The 16,553-nt window shown below is 50.5% G+C and overlaps 1 protein-coding gene across 12 annotated transcripts in view; it reads left to right on the plus strand.

Moving 5' to 3' along the window:
• The window catches only part of Itsn2 (intersectin 2), a 251,290-nt gene extending 235,344 nt beyond the window's left edge, over nt 1-15,946 (plus strand). For 10 of the 12 annotated variants that reach the window (XM_087553096.1, XM_087553100.1, XM_087553103.1 and 7 more), the window contains 11 exons: nt 2,097-2,218; nt 5,076-5,182; nt 5,940-6,123; nt 8,120-8,218; nt 8,905-9,072; nt 9,483-9,698; nt 10,211-10,332; nt 10,869-10,951; nt 13,935-14,018; nt 14,463-14,636; nt 15,045-15,946. In XM_087553096.1, the coding sequence (XP_087409222.1) occupies nt 2,097-2,218; nt 5,076-5,182; nt 5,940-6,123; nt 8,120-8,218; nt 8,905-9,072; nt 9,483-9,698; nt 10,211-10,332; nt 10,869-10,951; nt 13,935-14,018; nt 14,463-14,636; nt 15,045-15,202 (1,517 nt within the window). In that variant the 3' untranslated portion in view covers nt 15,203-15,946. Of the gene's footprint in view, nt 1-2,096; nt 2,219-5,075; nt 5,183-5,939; nt 6,124-8,119; nt 8,219-8,904; nt 9,073-9,482; nt 9,699-10,210; nt 10,333-10,868; nt 10,952-12,231; nt 13,860-13,934; nt 14,019-14,462; nt 14,637-15,044 lie in introns of those variants that run through there. The other 2 variants (XM_087553104.1, XM_087553105.1) reach the window with 1 other exon arrangement.
• Nucleotides 15,947-16,553: the final 607 nt, after the last annotated feature.

The following is a 16,553-nucleotide window of genomic DNA, read 5'->3' on the forward strand; positions in this document are numbered from 1 at the left end:
TGTGTATGTGTGTGTGTCTATGTGTCTGTGTGTGTGTGTCTGTGTGTGTCTGTGTATGTGTGTGTGTGTGTCTATGTCTGTGTGTGTGTGTCTATGTATGTGTGTGTGTCCGTGTGTCTGTGTGTCTGTGTGTGTGTGTGTGTGTGTATGTGTGTGTGTCTGTGTCTGTGTGTGTCTATGTGTCTATGTGTGTGTCTATGTATGTCTGTGTGTCTGTGTGTGTGTCTGTGTGTGTGTCTGTGTGTGTGTGTCTGTGTGTTTCTGTGTGTGTGTGTGTGTGTCTATGTGTCTGTGTGTGTATGTATGTCTGTGTGTCTGTGTGTGTCTGTGTGTTTCTGTGTGTGTGTGTGTGTCTATGTGTCTGTGTGTGTGTATGTATGTCTGTGTGCCTGTGTGTGTGTCTGTGTGTGTCTAGGTGTCTGGGTGTGTCTATGTATGTCTATGTATGTGTCTGTGTGTTTCTGTGTGTGTGTGTGTGTGTGTCTGTGTGTGTCTGTGTGTGTCTGTGTGTGGGTCAGAGGACAACTTGTGGCTTTCTCTTTCTACCATGGGAATCCAAGAGATCAAACTCTGGGGCACTGAGCTCGTCGTCAGCAAGCACCTTTACCTGCTGAGCTATCTCACTAACCCCAGTTTTTTTTCCCCTGTGATTTTTAAAATTGTACTTATTTGTTATTAGTGTACAATAATTACTTTTCATTATGGAAACACTCTGCCTGCTGCCTCCTGTGGCAGCTTCCTTCTTACCATCTAGTGGGAAATCCCTTAGACCGATTCAAGTGAGTGTCGTTTATTTGAGCATATAAGCACAAACTGAAAGTTATCCCTGAATAGTAGTCACCAGAACGACTGAGAAGTTAGCCTCAGTGCTACCCAACAGCAGTCATCAGAACCCGGAATGATGGCTAAGAATCAGCTTCAGCTGTCACTGGTGTGGCTTAGCTGCTGATCAGGCTGGGAAGGTGGCTCAGTGGCTAAGACAGTGGGTTCTGACAGCAGGACTCAGTGTGAACCCCAGCATCCACGTTAGGCAGCTCACAGCTACCTGTGATTCAAGTTCCAGGGACCGAATTATACCTCTCTGACCTCACTGGGTACATCACATAAATAATTAGAAGATTAAAATAATAATCATCATAAGTTGATTGAACACAGGGCCTCCTGAAAACAGCCAGAATCAATTAGTGTGAGTAAGTTCTACGTTGGTTTGAACTGTTAACTGCCCCCATCCAATCACACAGCCTCCTGCAAATTTGGGTTTGCAGTACCTGCCTGCTGCTTTTTGCCTGAAGAGGGGCTTCCCAGGGTGGTTCCCAGGACTGCTGTTCCCGGGCAAACCTTGAGCTGTGACGTCAGACTGACGTGCCTGTGAAGGGCTACACCGTGAAGACCTTTCATCCTTCTGTGAGCTGTGTGTGCCTCCTCCGAGTGGCTGTGTCTGGATCCTGTGGGTGTCCAATCCCACAGGCTTTCTTTGAGTGGGCTTGTTGGGAGTTGCTGGGTCCTGGGAACTTTAGATTTTCTATCCTCAGAACTCTCCTAGGGAAACTTGGAGACATGTTCTCAGACCTTTCTATTGCTGTCATTTTCTTAACAGTAATTCAAAGCGAGTGTCAACCCTTCGTGTAGCTAAGTAAATACACAGCTACAGCACTTCACAGTACACACAGCACTGTGAGCACCGGAGACCGTGTTTCTTGTGTATGTGCCGGGCCTAATCTGACAGTGACCCAGCGATGACTCGTGACCTGTAGTTTAGAAAACATTAGTCTCAAGTACTGATTTAATGAACCATTTCAATCATGTTCAAAAGCTGTGAGATGCTGGAACTCCGGTCTCTGTGAAGCCATTTCTAGAATGTTCAGTTCCTTGTTGCTCAGAAGACAGGACCGTGCTGTACCTTCAGAGATGTGCGAAATTCACCTGTAGGAGCACCGAGCCTAGAGTTCCTACAGCCGGAGCTGTCCCTCCAGCCTGACACTCTTGGAAACGTCCTTTGAGAGCAGCATCTGTCGACCCAGCACACCTACTGAGAAATGTGCACTTTCTATGAGGTGACTGGTGTCATTTTAAGTTCCACAACCATCTCTCTTCAGGGTGTGCCGATCTCCAGGCCCTGGACACAATGCAGCCCATGGAGAGGAAGCGACAGGGCTACATTCACGAGCTGATTGAGACGGAGGAGCGGTACATGGATGACCTGCAGTTGGTCATTGAGGTGAGAGCTGTTGCTGACTGTCTCCTACGGGAGAGGGAGGGTGGCCATCTCTGCCCCTCTCACTTGGGAGCAATGGGAGCCAACTTCTTTTGTTTTGTGGTGCTGGGTATGAAACCACACCCTGTTTTACCGTTGAGCCTTATCCTTCGTCCATGTGCCTCACAGACATGACAAGAGCTTTTGTAGCCTAAAAGCTGCCTCTGTAAGGCAGGAAACTAAAGGTTCCTGGTCACAGCATGGGCTCTTCTCCAGCTGAGCCCACTCAGTGTTGAGATGGGAACGTCTGACAAGGGCATAGGGAGGGTGCGAAGCCTCTAAGTGGGCTTGACTCCAATTCCTGCCTAGGTATTTACCGCCATTCGGAAACCTGACGTTTCTATTGGCTTTGATACCTCCAGGTAATGTTTGTGTCAGCTTAGGAAACCAAACAAGGGAAAATTATAAAAGTTTCCCAAATTGTATATTTACTGCCTGTACCTGTCCATGTGGCCAGTGGTATCTAAGCTGATGACAGTGTCCTCTCGAGAGGAACATTTTACAATGGCTTGTGTCTGAAAGCACAGAAGACTCTATGATTCTACACTTCTGTCCCCGTGACCTGGAGAACAGAGTGGAGCAGGGCTGCATCTGTCTGCATCTGCCCTGCGAAGCCTGCCCTCAGCCAGCGGCAATGTCTGTTCCTCCACACATCCACTTCCCTCACTCCTCTGCTGGGAATGCCTGTCCTCCTCACCCCTGTGTGCTCTGATATACTTGGGGGGGGGGGTGTTTTGTTTGTTTTTAAGACAGGGTTTCATGTAGTCTAAGATGGCCTTGAACTTGCTGCGTAACTAAAGATGACCTTCAACTGCTGACCCCTTGTTTCTGTCTCCAGGCATTGGGCTTACAGGCACATGCTCTCAGACCTAGTTCATGTGGTGCTAGGGACTAAACCGCAGACTTCAGGTCTGCTAGGCACGAATGCTACCAACTGAGTTAAGCCCCTCACCCTGTCTGTCTGTCCATCTTCATCTTCAAACTTAGCCTGGCCCTGGTCAACCTTTGAATAAGCATTGAATGGGTCAGACGCATTTGTCTGCACTTCCCTCTACCCGGACAGATGACTTAGAAGAAAGGTCCAGAATCCTGACCAACCTCCTAGGAAGGTCAGCACTGCTGCCAGTTGCGCCCAGCCCAAGGGGGCTGTGAATGGCTGTGGAGTCTCAGCCAGAATATGAGCAGAAATGGAGTGCTTGCCTACTCCAGCTTGCCACCTCAGGAATGCCCATTCTGCCCTCCTCACCCATGTTGTAAGGAGCAAAGAGCTGTCAGGGACTCGGGTGAAAGCGCTGTGCTAAAGTGACTTTCTCATGGAACTTTCTAAAGACTCAGCCATCTTTCCCTCTGCTTCCCTCCCCTGGCCTGCTCACATGGCTTCTGCAGTGAATTAAGAACAGGGTGGCAGCCTGGGAGCAGGAAGACTATGTTTGCGGGGTCACTGTAGGCACATCCTCCAACCCCTGTGGAGCTGAGACATTGCCACAGTTCACAGCATTTCTGGCTGACACTGCAGCCCACATTAACTCAGCAAACTTCAGCTGATGTTCTATGGCAGAATAGCCAAGGAGTCCCTGTGTTTGTGAGCACACACAGTCCTGTTGAAGGACACCGAGAGAGGAACACTAAAGATCAAAGCCCAAAGAATAAGTCCATCCCCAACAAGGAAGGGCTTCCCAGGTATGTCAGACCACCATGGAGCTGCTTTGCCAGGGAGAGGAAGTGGATGTGTGGGCGTATGGAGCGGTTGGGTACCTAGGGGTAGGTCCTGCTGGAATGTCCGGGACCTAGGTGGTGAGGTGGCAGGGATGGGTCTCAAGGCCTGGAAACCCCAGGGTTTGCACTTCATCACTTGGCCAGTATGAGGCCTTCGCAAGGCTTAATGCAGAGCCCCGAGTCACATGACTCTGTTAGTCATGCTTTCTTCACCAGCCAGTGAGGGATCCCAGTAGCTGAGTTGCCTCACCTGTGCCACCCATGAAGTTACATGAGAATCCTGTATGCACATGTGTGTGCTTCACACACATGTGCGTGTAGAATCCAGGTGGAAAGTAGCTCTGCCGCTGGCTTCTGCTGGGCTCATCTGCTGGGCCTCACCGGGGAGGGCAGAGGGCGCCACTGCCTTCTTGCTCACATGGGGGTCCCAAGGACTCTGAGATGATGAGTTCAGCAGCAGTTGCGCTCTCTGCTCCTTTTTCTGCGGGCTCCACTGTGCAGGGCTATTACACCCAGATCTGCTTGGTCCCCAGAGCAGCCTAGGAGGGAGGTAGGACAACATCCCTAGCCAAGAGATTCAGCACTTAAAAATCAGCCTCAATTGGGTTTTAACTGGTGAAAGTAGGGAAACTGTGCAGCTTAAAATCTAAAGTGAACCAGCATGGCTCAGCCCAGGGAAGCATCTGTCCTTGAGTTCGATCCCTGATGTCCATGTGACAGAGCCACATGTGGTGGCACACATCTGTCATCTCCTTTGGCATGATGGGTGGCAAGACAGGAGATCGCCCAGAAGCTTGTAAGCCAGCTACTGCTTAGACACTGCACTGCTTGGTGAGGCCATGTACCGCAAAAAGGTGGAAGGAGAGAGTTGCCCCAAAAGCTGTCCTCTACACCGTGGCTTGCATTGTACTCTCTGTCTTTATCTGTCTTTGCTTCTGTCTCCTCTCACTCCTGCGCACATATGCACAATAATAATAACAACCTTTAAGAATCTAGCCGCCATAACTGTGCTTACTTAGAAGTGCCACTGCCTTGCTGTTTGAGTGCCGGAAGGCACGCACGGCTGTGTACCCACACTCAAGTTAGATCTATGTTTTCAACTTAGGTTTTCCAGAAACGGATGGCTGAGTCGGGCTTCCTCACTGAGGCAGAAATGGCCTTGATCTTTGTGAACTGGAAGGAACTCATCATGTCCAACACGAAGCTGTTGAAGTGAGTTGTGGGCACCAAGTGACATGGCCACTGTCGCCCCTCAGGGCTGCTCAGCTGGAGACTTTCAACTCTGTTCCTCTCTTAGGCTTTGTACTCCAGTAGCATTTGGTGAAATGCCCTGTAACTTATATACAGGATGCTTGGGGAAGTAAAGAAATACAATGCAGAGCTACTTTGATTAATAAAGAAGAGCTGTGTCAGCATCTGCTCTCCAAGCAGGTAGAGCAGGCTGCCCAGCAGGGGAGTAACTGACAGGGAGGACGGCGCCACAGCCAGGTGACTGCACGGTGCTCAGTTGCTCAGTCGAAGTTCCTGTCCTACAGCAGGATTCCAGGCCGCATCGCTGGCCTGCCCGAAACACCCTGAACACCCCAGTCCTCCTCTCCAACCCCTGGCCACTATAGCTCCCCAGCCCATCTTTGGAATTTCTTTCTCTTTGATTCAATTGAGAAAAAAACAATTTGTCAAGAAACTGAGGTGGATGAATGAAGTACTCTTCTAAAGGCCTAGAAGGCGCCCAAATGTGTAGACTTCATTTCCTTCCCCTCTCTTCTTCGCTAGTGTTTCCCCTGGATTAGTTCAGCCAGTAGAGCTTTAAGCCATGCCTCTGCCCCCTCCAAGCAGCCCTTCATTCCTGGCATCCACAGTCCCTAGATCACAAACTGGATGTCACTGCTGGTGCTCTCTGTAGCTCTCACCCTTTGGTTGCCAAGGAAGGACATCTGTGGAGAATGGAGTGACCGTCAGTTCTTTGCAGGGCCTTGCGGGTACGGAAGAAGACAGGGGGTGAGAAGATGCCAGTCGAGATGATGGGGGACATCCTGGCAGCAGAGCTGTCCCACATGCAGGCCTACATCCGGTTCTGCAGCTGTCAGCTCAATGGAGCAGCCCTGCTACAGCAGAAGACAGATGAGGACGCAGACTTCAAGGAGTTTTTAAAGGTACGCACAGCCTGGGACACTTGGACTCTGTGCTGCTATGGCAAGCACCTGGCCTCCTCGGCCTGGACGCAGCAGCACGCCTCCTGATGGGGTCTGAGCAGCTGACAGGAGAGTCCCTTCAGTTCCCAAGACAGCACAAGCATGGCGCACAGCTTCCTGACTGTGTGGTACCGTCCCAGGTACAGCTCATTTCCCTTGGCATGAGAACTGTGGTTTTACATCCTGGTTAAGTAATAGTATTGCGTTGTTTTGTTTTTCCGAAGAAACATCTTCTTTTAAATTATTTATGCGTCTGGGTGTTTGCCTGTGCTGCATGTTTGTCTGTGAACCACACACATGCCTGGCACCTGCAGAGGTCGGAAGAGGACAGTGGAGGCCCTGGAACTGGAGTTACAGATGGCTGTGAGCTGCCTCATGGGTGCTAGAGCCAAGCGCAGGTCCTCTGCAAGAGCACTTAGTGCTCTCCTCTTAACTGCCGAGCCCTCTCTCCAGCTGCACTGTGGCCCCACCCCTTAATTTTGCAAGTTATAGTCAGTGATCATCTTATTCCAGATAGAAAACAAAAAGAGCTTAGTTAAATGCACATAATCCAACAAAGTAAGACTGTAAATAATTAGGTGACCACTTTGTGATTGAAGGAAATGAAAGAATGGGGGGAAGGTAATGGGGTCCTCTTTCTCCTGCTGTGTCACATCATTGTGCACCATGAGAAAGGGGAGAGAAACACCGGCAGGCTTGAGGAACAGCAAAATCTCTATTAGTCCCACCACATAAGCATAGCCACGGACCATGTTGTCAGGGCTACCAGACAAGGACTCAGGGCCTTGTTTCTTCCACCATCCTGAGCAGGGGCTGAGGCAGGGCTTATAAACCTGCAGGCCTCTGGGCCAAGTTATAGTTATAATATTTAACAATCAGGACTCTGGGATTAGGGGCTCTCCCCAGTGTTCCGTCATTGTCAGCTGAAATCGAATATGTTTTTGCTCAACCAATCAAATTAATTTGTTTTTTCCATTGTTAAGAATAGACATTATGTTGTGGGGAACTATTGTTGCTTAGATTGGGGTTTGACAACAGGTATGATTTGGGGAACTAGAAAGGGACTTAGGTAAAATAGAATCTGAAGTCAAAATGACATTTTCTTTTATCTGCTTCCCAACAACTTCCAGAGGACCCAAGTTCAGTTCCCAGTGCCCACGTGGCAGCTCATAACCGCTGTGCATATTGTACACAAGCAGGGTGCAGATGCCAGCGAAGCTTCTAGAAGCCAGTGAGGAAGGAGTACTGGTGACCATCTTCAGCTGTTGTGCCAAGAGGCCACTCACCCCATATGACAGAGCGGAGGGAGGTGTCCCAGGGGAAAGTGTCCCACAGAGAAGCATGCCTTGGGCCTTGAGAAATGAATGTGTTCCGGGCACACGAAAGGGAGGGAGTAGAGTCAGTGCAGGCATTTTCCGTTGTTTCTGATGGAGCAGGAGTGGCAGGCGCGTTGTAGAGCCAGGGATCAAGAGCTGTGCACCAGACAGAAGGGAGTGAGGGCTCCTGGGCCCATATCCAGTGGAACGGATATGGAATGGAGGTAGAAAATGTGGCTCCTGTGAGAGACCAGCCTCATGGGGCACATGTGAGACTGAGGAACCTTGGAACGCCGACTAAGAAGTGTAATGCAGTCCTGGTAGAACTCCAGAGAATGGCCGCTTACTGGTACTGGCCTCTGTTTTCTTAACCTGGGCAGCAGCTACATTGAAAGAAGATGGTGGGAGGATGTGATGAAGGCCAAAGCCAGTGGGCCGGGGGAGAGGAGGTGGCGGCCATGGGAGAGCAGTACCAGAAGCCAAGGAAGAAGCCACGAGAAAGCTAAGCAGAGCTGGGCTGGCCTCATGAGCTGAGAGATTCCTAGCCTGATGTGTCACTTCAGATCCTGCCTCAAAAGAAGTCTAGGCAGGTGTTTTGGCAGGGTCTCCATGATTGCCTCACAGGCCTCTCTGTTTTGCAGAAGCTGGCGTCAGACCCACGCTGCAAAGGAATGCCCCTGTCCAGCTTCCTGCTGAAGCCCATGCAGAGAATCACTCGCTACCCCCTGCTCATCAGAAGTGTGAGTCCTTGGGACAGCTCACCCAGCAGGCCACCCACAGGCTGCTCTGAACCAGACAACCAGGGAGCAGTGATCCCCCTGCCCCAGGCTCCTGTGTGCCTAGTCTAAAGACTGATGTCTTTATGTGGGCAGATAAAAGTGGGGTCTAATGCCATCCCCCCATAGGAACTGCCATCCCACAGTCAGTGTGCTTGTGAGGGTTAAGGCCTTCTTCACACTCTGAAGCCATCATCAACCCAGAGGGAACATGAAGTCACCAGTAACAGAGCCATGGGCTCCAGCCTTTCTTCTTGAGGCAAAATGCTTTCTAGGGAGATTAGGGGTTTTATAAAGCAATATAGTGGATTTCCTGCCAGCTTGTACTTGAGACACTATGGATCAGAAAGTCAGAACCACCCAAACAAAAACCACATGACTTAAGTCATCGGGGAGCTCTGAGAAGGCACCTGCTAGCCCATGGCCTATTACCAAGACTGTCAGATCCACAGTGTTCCTGCCACCCCCAGTCTTAGTTACCAGTCCCTATGCCCACAAGGACTGTGGGACTCTGCTCCCAGGGCACACACAATTACCTTTCCCCTCGATGGGGGTTTCACCGGAGGCGGCCCTCATTTAAGCATCAGCCATGGTGGATAGGACTTAGTGGACACGGTGTGACCTACGGGACACTGCCCACTGTCTTCCAGATCCTGGAGAACACTCCACAGAATCATGTTGACCACTCCTCCCTGAAACTGGCCCTGGAGCGAGCTGAGGAGCTATGCTCTCAGGTGAATGAGGGGGTCCGGGAGAAGGAGAATTCAGATCGGCTGGAGTGGATCCAGGCGCACGTGCAGTGTGAAGGCTTAGCTGAGGTGAGGCTGGGAGCCGAGCTGGGCGCCCGGAGAGGGTAGGGAATGTCCACCACACCCCAGCATGGACAGACCACACTTCACTGTGGGGTTCACCATCCGGCCCATCAGGACACCTTCCTGCCTTGGGAAGAGGCAAATTGGGTGGTTTGTATAGAGTTCTTTGACTTTTACTGGTAGAAATCAGTAGAATCAACTATTGATTTTTTTCACGGGGTCAGTAGGAATTCTAAACAGTGATAGATGGGAAAGTGCTTGTGTGTTCTGGAAAAGTGGGTAATCCTAACTGTATTGCTACCTAGGAAATTACTACCTAGGTCACCACAGCAACCTCAGGTTCTGGGCACTGGCCTTTCACACACAGTGGGGTTTGTTGTACTCAGACTTACAAAGTGCTGTTTTCTCTGTTTAAGCAACTTATCTTCAACTCCCTCACCAACTGCCTGGGCCCCCGGAAGCTTTTGTACAGCGGGAAGTTATACAAGACCAAGAGCAATAAGGAGCTGCACGGGTTCCTCTTCAACGACTTCCTGCTGCTCACCTACCTGGTCAGGCAGTTCGCTGCTTCCTCTGGCTTCGAGAAGCTCTTCAGCTCCAAGTCCAGTGCTCAGTTCAAAATGTATAAAACGGTGAGTGCCAACCACCGCAGATGGGACCTATCAGGCTCCATCTTGACTTGAGCATCCCCTCCCACCTGCCCCGCCCTGCCCTGGGGCCCCTCCCCTGCCCTGGGGCCCCTCCCCTGCCTCAGGTGCCTTGCTGTGTCCTTTGCAGTTCTCAAGGGAAGGAGCCCTGCAGCAACATGAGCCAGCTTTGGCTTCCTCCTGGCAAACACAACCTTGTGCCACAGCCAGCATCTGTGTCTCTGTAACTGGAATCACCCAGCCAGGTGTCAGTGTGCAGAAAGCCGGTCACATCAGCAGCACAGGCGCTCTGAGCTTGTCCCCAGCTCAGTGACACTGACTTGGGCCTGGGTGTTTACTTCGCCATCCAGGCTTGCTTTTCTTCTTGGGCACAGACCTTGGGCACCAGGCCCATCTCGCTTCTCCACCACAAGGCTCTTCTGAACTTTTAGAAGCTCTCTGGTGCTGGAGCATTGTGGCTTATCTCACAGCCAATAACTTGGCCCTAATTCTTTCAGCCCATTTTCCTGAATGAAGTGTTGGTGAAACTTCCCACAGACCCTTCCAGCGATGAGCCCGTCTTCCACATTTCCCACATCGACCGTGTGTACACCCTCCGAACAGACAACATCAACGAGAGGTCAGTCCTGAGCATGTGCCTGCTTGAACTCTAGGAGGCAGCACGGGCATGTCCCAGTGCCGTAAGTCCAGCTGCACTCATGATCAATCCTCCTAAGTCTAACCCCAGCCTCCCCAGCCCCACAGTAGGCTCCAGCTTAGATACACGCTAGTCACACAGCTGCCACGTGCCCGCCAGCCATGCTTCCCTCCAGTGGAGCTCCCAGGGTAAGCACCTCTGGTGGCAACCCCAGAGGACACTGCTGTCCCTCTGCGCAGTTCTCCTGTCATGCTGTAACCACCGGTCATGCTGAGCTGCCATCAGGGTGGTGGTCTCTTCAGCTCTGGCCTCCCAGTCCTTCACAAGGCCCTGTGTTGTTGAAAGCTGTCTTTGGAAAGCCTCAGCTCAGCTTTAATTAGCAGTTCAGTCTATCACTCGGCCTTAGATTAGGTTTGTGTCTGGGAACCTGTTAAATGAGCTTAAACCTGAGGTCAGCCGGGGAGGAGGTGTGGAGCCTCCTGGCAGTCATCATGAGCACCCTTCCGCTTCCCCCGCAGGACAGCCTGGGTCCAGAAAATCAAGGCCGCCTCAGAGCAGTACATCGACACTGAGAAGAAGAAGCGGGAAAAGGCTTATCAAGGTACCTACTACTGCCCCGTGGTGGGAATCAGCTGCCAATGGCATAGGCCAACTGGAGTCTGATCCTAGAGACACCAGCTGCTGCCCCAGCAGTAAGGCCGAGGAGATGGATTCAGATCACAGGCAGAAGAGCCCGGGTACCTCCCCCACCCCACCCCCACGGCAGCTGTTCCTAGCTGCCCTGAGCTCTCACCTATGGGAACCAGATGCAGGTCCTGCCTTCTCTCTGTAGCCAGCTGCCCCTGCCCCTGCCCCTGCCCCTGCCCCTGCCCCTGCCCCTGCCCCTGCCCCTGCCCCTGCCCACCTCACCCTGCCAGGGCATGTCTTGTCCCACCTAACTTGCTGGGAGTGGCACTCTGGCCCTGTCCTCTCAGCCTGTGCCTCCCACTCCTGGCCTCCAGGACTAGTATAGTACCCTGGGCCCAGTCGGCCCCAGCCCCTCAGCCCCACCACTCTGGGGCTCACTAGGTTCACTCTCCGTCTTTTCCCTGCTGCTGTGTGGATGGCACTTTCACGGACACTAGTAACCCACCCAGCTTCCTCTGCTTATACACATACACCCTCTCCCCACCCCCATCACCCCCACCTCCTCATATCCTGAGGCTTCATTTGACTCTCCTCCCATCTTCCTGGGAGGCTCCCCTCCCCTGAGCATTGTTGTCTGTCTGACATCCGTCCCATGGGACGTATCAGCTCAATGGTGGGTCATGGCTACTCTCTGCAATCCCAGCATTTCAGACAGGTCCTCTCCAGCAGCTCCCTGTCCTTCCCAAAGCCTGAGTCCTTTACAGAGGCTGTCAGCCTCCTCTCTTGGCAGTGACAACTCTATGTGCCAACCCCTTGCCTGAGAATCTTCCTTTTAGCCTCTCAAAGTAAGGAGGGTTTTTACCCCAATCTTGGACGCATCCCCACCACTGCCTGTGGCCTAGCCCCATTCCCCACTGTGTCCCCCACCGTCAGTCACAGGCAGCTCTTCCCCTTAGGACTCTTCCCATTCTTCAAGGCCCGAGTGGAGCTGTGTTAGGACTGCACTGCCCCCAGACTTCACTCATCCATTTTCTGAAATCACCACTGACTCCTGGAGAGCAGGGGATCCATATGTGTCCCACTGTGTCCTCTGTTCGTAGGACAGGTCATCCACCAGCTCAGTCCTAAAGGATCCTTGGCCCCTGTGTCAATGCAAGCCCAGCTTCCCAGTGCAGGCCCACCCTCCCCTCCCGAGTCTCCTCCCACTTAGGCTCCCACTGCTGAAGCCGAAGCTCTCTGTGTGTTTTCATTCAGGTTCCCCTTACTTTGTTCTGTGCTCCTGAAGGTATGTGAAAATTGCCTTTCCTAATCGAATACTATTTTAAAAGCTTGCTATTGAAAAATCAATGATTGAATCATTTCATAAAACATATAATCATCTCCTAATTTGTCAAAAGTGTAAATCAAGGTTTTCCTGAGTTTCTCACTGTGTGTATTCTGCATTTTCCATGAGTTTCTCACTGTGTGTTCTGCGTTCTCCAGGGTATAATCCTTCAGATACGGTTATGTGCTGTGTGCCAGACCCTGTGATGGGCGTAGTGGGGCCTACAGAGAGAGTAAGGCCAGGCTCTGCCTTCAGGGACAAGGGCATGCCCCATGGTAGAGACATGAGGACACTGGGGAGCAGGCCACTGCTTGTAGACCAGGCTACACACCACTGCAGCTGAGACAAGAGTCCTTCAAGGTTGAGGCTAGCCAGCCTGAGATACCTAATAATATCTTGCCTCAAAATATAAAAAGTCCTTGAAAGAAAAAGAGTGAGAAGACACCAAGCATCCCTTCTCCTTTCAGATTGTTTTGTCTGCTTGTCTGGACCTCATGGTTGCCAGCAGTATGAGCACAGGACTCACTCTGTCTGCAGTAAAATATCTCAAGAGCCTTTCTAAATAGATGAAACATGAAATAAAAATGCTCACCAAGACAAAATGCCTACATATAATTAGAATTTTGAGTGGTTCACACTTTGTTATCTGATGTTAAAAACTCTGGCCTAGGTGTGATGGAACCCACCTTTAGTCCCGCACACTGGAGGCAGAGGCAGGCAGGCCTCTGTAAGTTCAAAGCTAACCTGGTCTCTAGAGCAAGATCCAGGCCAGTCAGGGTACTCAGTCTCTGTCTCAAAATGAAAAACAGAAAGGGTCCCTGAGACAGGAGGATTCTAAGTTCAAGGACAACAGCTCAGACTAGGATGAGACCCTGTCTTTAAAAAGCCTGTGAGTGAAACACGTGGTCCTTCCTAAGACCCAGTTTTCCTCATCTGTAAAATGGGAACTACCTGGTAAGGCAATTATGGAATTAAATCTGTATGAAGATCTAGCACATGCCTAACACAAAGTAACCAGCAAATGTAATCTACAGGAAGTACAACTGCATGCATTGTAAAGTAACATAACCATCCCGACGCATTTGTAGGATTACTGCCCTAGATAAAGCAGCTCAGGAAACACAATGGCTCCTCCCTGCCAGAGGAGGCAGACAGGGTGCAGAATGTCAGGCCTAGCAGGCTGTGGGCTTTCTCAGTGGAGTGCTGAGGTGACGGAGACTAGCCTGGATCTTGAAGACTGAGCTGGGTACTGATGGGCAAAGGATGGGAATCCCTGGCAGGCAGCACAGCCTGGGGAGGAACCAAGAACTAGCTCTAATGCAGAGCAGTAGCAGGCCATAGTGGTTAGGCCAGGGCTCACGTTGTAGCTCATTAGAGTGGCACAGTGGGAGCCGGAAGCATAGCCAATGGCAGAGTGTGACTAAGGGGCATGGAGTTCGGTCTCCAGCAGCAGCAGCAGCAGAGAGAGAGAGAGAGAAAGAGAGAGAGAGAGAGAGAGAGAGAGAGAGAGAGAGAGAGAGAGAGAGAGAGAGAGAGAGAGAGAGAGAATAGACAGAGGCCCTACAGCATTGATTCTTAGCTGTGTATACATTCTCAGAGGAAAAGTTGACCTGACTCACTTCCTCTTTTGTAGCCCGTTCTCAAAAGACTTCAGGTATTGGGCGTCTGATGGTACATGTCATTGAAGCTACAGAGTTAAAAGCCTGCAAACCAAATGGTAAGTGCTGCTGTTACTCAACAGATGTGGTAGCGCCCTGTTCCTTATCTCTAGAACAGGGAATAATGAGTAGTTTTTAAAAGGCAGTGTTTCTGCTGTTGCTAGAACCCTGATAAGCTACCTACTGGGCCAGTATCATTCACTGTTTCCCAATAAGAACCAGCACCCACCATTTTGACTGCTACTGCACAAAAATACACAAAGCATGCCACACAGGTTCCTGGCCAGGCTTGTGGAGAGCAATCCTGCTGTTAGGACATACACTTGTTCCCCAGGATTGTCACATCATTGGGAACATGGGGCCATACAGCTGCTACTCTGATGTAAATGTCCCGCCAGGCAGTGCTGCCTGCCCTGGTCTCTGGTGAAGCAGCCTGCAGACGCTGCCAGGATCATCCCATTCACTTACCACACTGCACGTGTTCTTGGGTTGTTTCTGTGCAGGGAAAAGCAATCCGTACTGTGAAATCAGCATGGGCTCCCAAAGCTATACCACCAGGACCCTCCAAGACACACTGAATCCCAAGTGGAACTTCAACTGCCAGTTCTTCATCAAGGATCTTTACCAGGACGTTCTGTGTCTCACTATGTTTGACAGAGACCAGTTTTCTCCAGATGGTAAGGATAACTTGGCATGAAGGCCTAAAGGTATTCCCAGTTTTCTGGGGTCCGGAGTGTGCACCCAGGGTCCTAAACTGTGCTTATACCCCATGGCACCTATAGGAGATGACCCAGGCCCGTGTCAGCAGGAGGTGGGTATTTGGGGGAGAGCATGCCCTCTGAAGACAGGCACTACCTGTATACATAAGGGAAACACTGGTGCATCCTGGGGGGGTAGAACACTCCAAATAGGCCGCTGTCACCATATGTCTGACTACTGCCAGTATCAGAGACCCATGAGCAAATGAGCTACTCATTCAGTGTTTGAAAGTTTTCTAAACATCATTTCAGACTCTCCTACTTTGGAGTTTTTAAATCTTAATAGGAACAAAGATATCTGATCCTCCCATGATGTTTATTCCCCAGACTTCCTGGGTCGTACTGAAGTTCCAGTGGCAAAAATCCGAACAGAACAGGAGAGCAAAGGCCCTACCACCCGCCGACTGCTACTGCACGAAGTTCCCACTGGAGAAGTCTGGGTCCGCTTTGACCTGCAACTTTTTGAACAAAAAACTCTCCTTTGAGGGTCTGGAGAAGCCAGCACCAAGGAAGCTGCCCACAGATGGGCTGGGCCTAAAGAGACATTTTGCTCTCCTTGGGCAGAGGAGCATCACATGGCTTCATCCATCAAAAAGCCACACTCGCTGGGCCTGTATTTTCTTGCACACTAAATTGCTAGCAATCTATGCAAACATGATCTTTTAAACAAACGCCACAGCACAGTGCCTTGTACTAGTGTTAACATGTTCAGCTGCGTTCGATGCCAGGGTTTCCATTTTCAGGGCTATAAAAGTATTATGTGGAAATGAGGCATCAGACACCGGATGTTACCACTTGGCGAATGTGTCCACTGTGGCGTTGGTGACGTTGGAACCATTCCACACTATGTGACCTCTGCTGGGTCACAGCACTCAGGAGGTGAAGGGCTGAGATTAAATGCTGCAGCCGTGGGGCATGTGCAGCCTGATATGAAATAGCACCCACTTGTGCACTGAATAAACAGAAACTTGATCGTTTTATTCTGATTAGATTTTATCATTTTCTGCTAAGACAATATAGTTTGAAGTATAAGGAGGAAAGCTTGATGTACTTTAAATATACTGTGAACTCTAATGATGTGGGAATATTTTTCACCTTTAATTTTCTGAGATATAAATTATTTATGTGAATTCTTTGTTTTGCATATTTCGTAGAACATGCGTCTTTAAGCTTTATCATTGCCAACATGTACAGAAGGAGAAAATAAAGGTATACGTTTATGAATGTAACTCCTTTCAGAGCTTGACTCTCTATGTGAAAGGCTTGTAGTAATACTTTCAGAAGTTGTTTACAGTGAAGCTGGCGGGATGGGGTAAGGTGGGGCCAAGAGATCTGCTTGACCCTCCTGTGAGCTTGCCCAGGGCTTTGTGGGCGTTTCTGTCAGTTTTCTGGGACTTGGTTTCACTGGTGGCTTTTGCAGGTGGGTGAAGTGCACAGGAGCTGTGCTTGGCCCACCTGAACCAAAGGGGTGACCCACCAGGAAGGGCAAAGGGCAAAGGTCAGGACTATCTATATCTGTTGCTCTTAGTATCCAGATCACATCCTGTCTCCTGTCCTGTCAGAGCCATAGCCACACTGCTAGCTTGGATTTTGAATACTGAAAGATGATTTTTGAAAATATTTGGGGCTGGGGATTTAGCTCAGTGGTAGAGCGCTTGCCTAGGAAGCGCAAGGCCCTGGGTTCGGTCCCCAGCTCCGAAAAAAAGAACCAAAAAAAATAAATAAATAAAAATATTTAACTAGTTTTTGAACACAAAATCCTCACGCTTTGAGAGGATCACGTGGACTGCTGAGGCAACAGACCTTTTCCAAGCAGCTCAGAGAGTAACCCAGACT

Source organism: Rattus norvegicus, chromosome 6, assembly GCF_021556685.1.
Source record: "Rattus norvegicus strain SHRSP/BbbUtx chromosome 6, alternate assembly SHRSP_T2T, whole genome shotgun sequence".
NCBI lineage: Eukaryota > Metazoa > Chordata > Mammalia > Rodentia > Muridae > Rattus > Rattus norvegicus.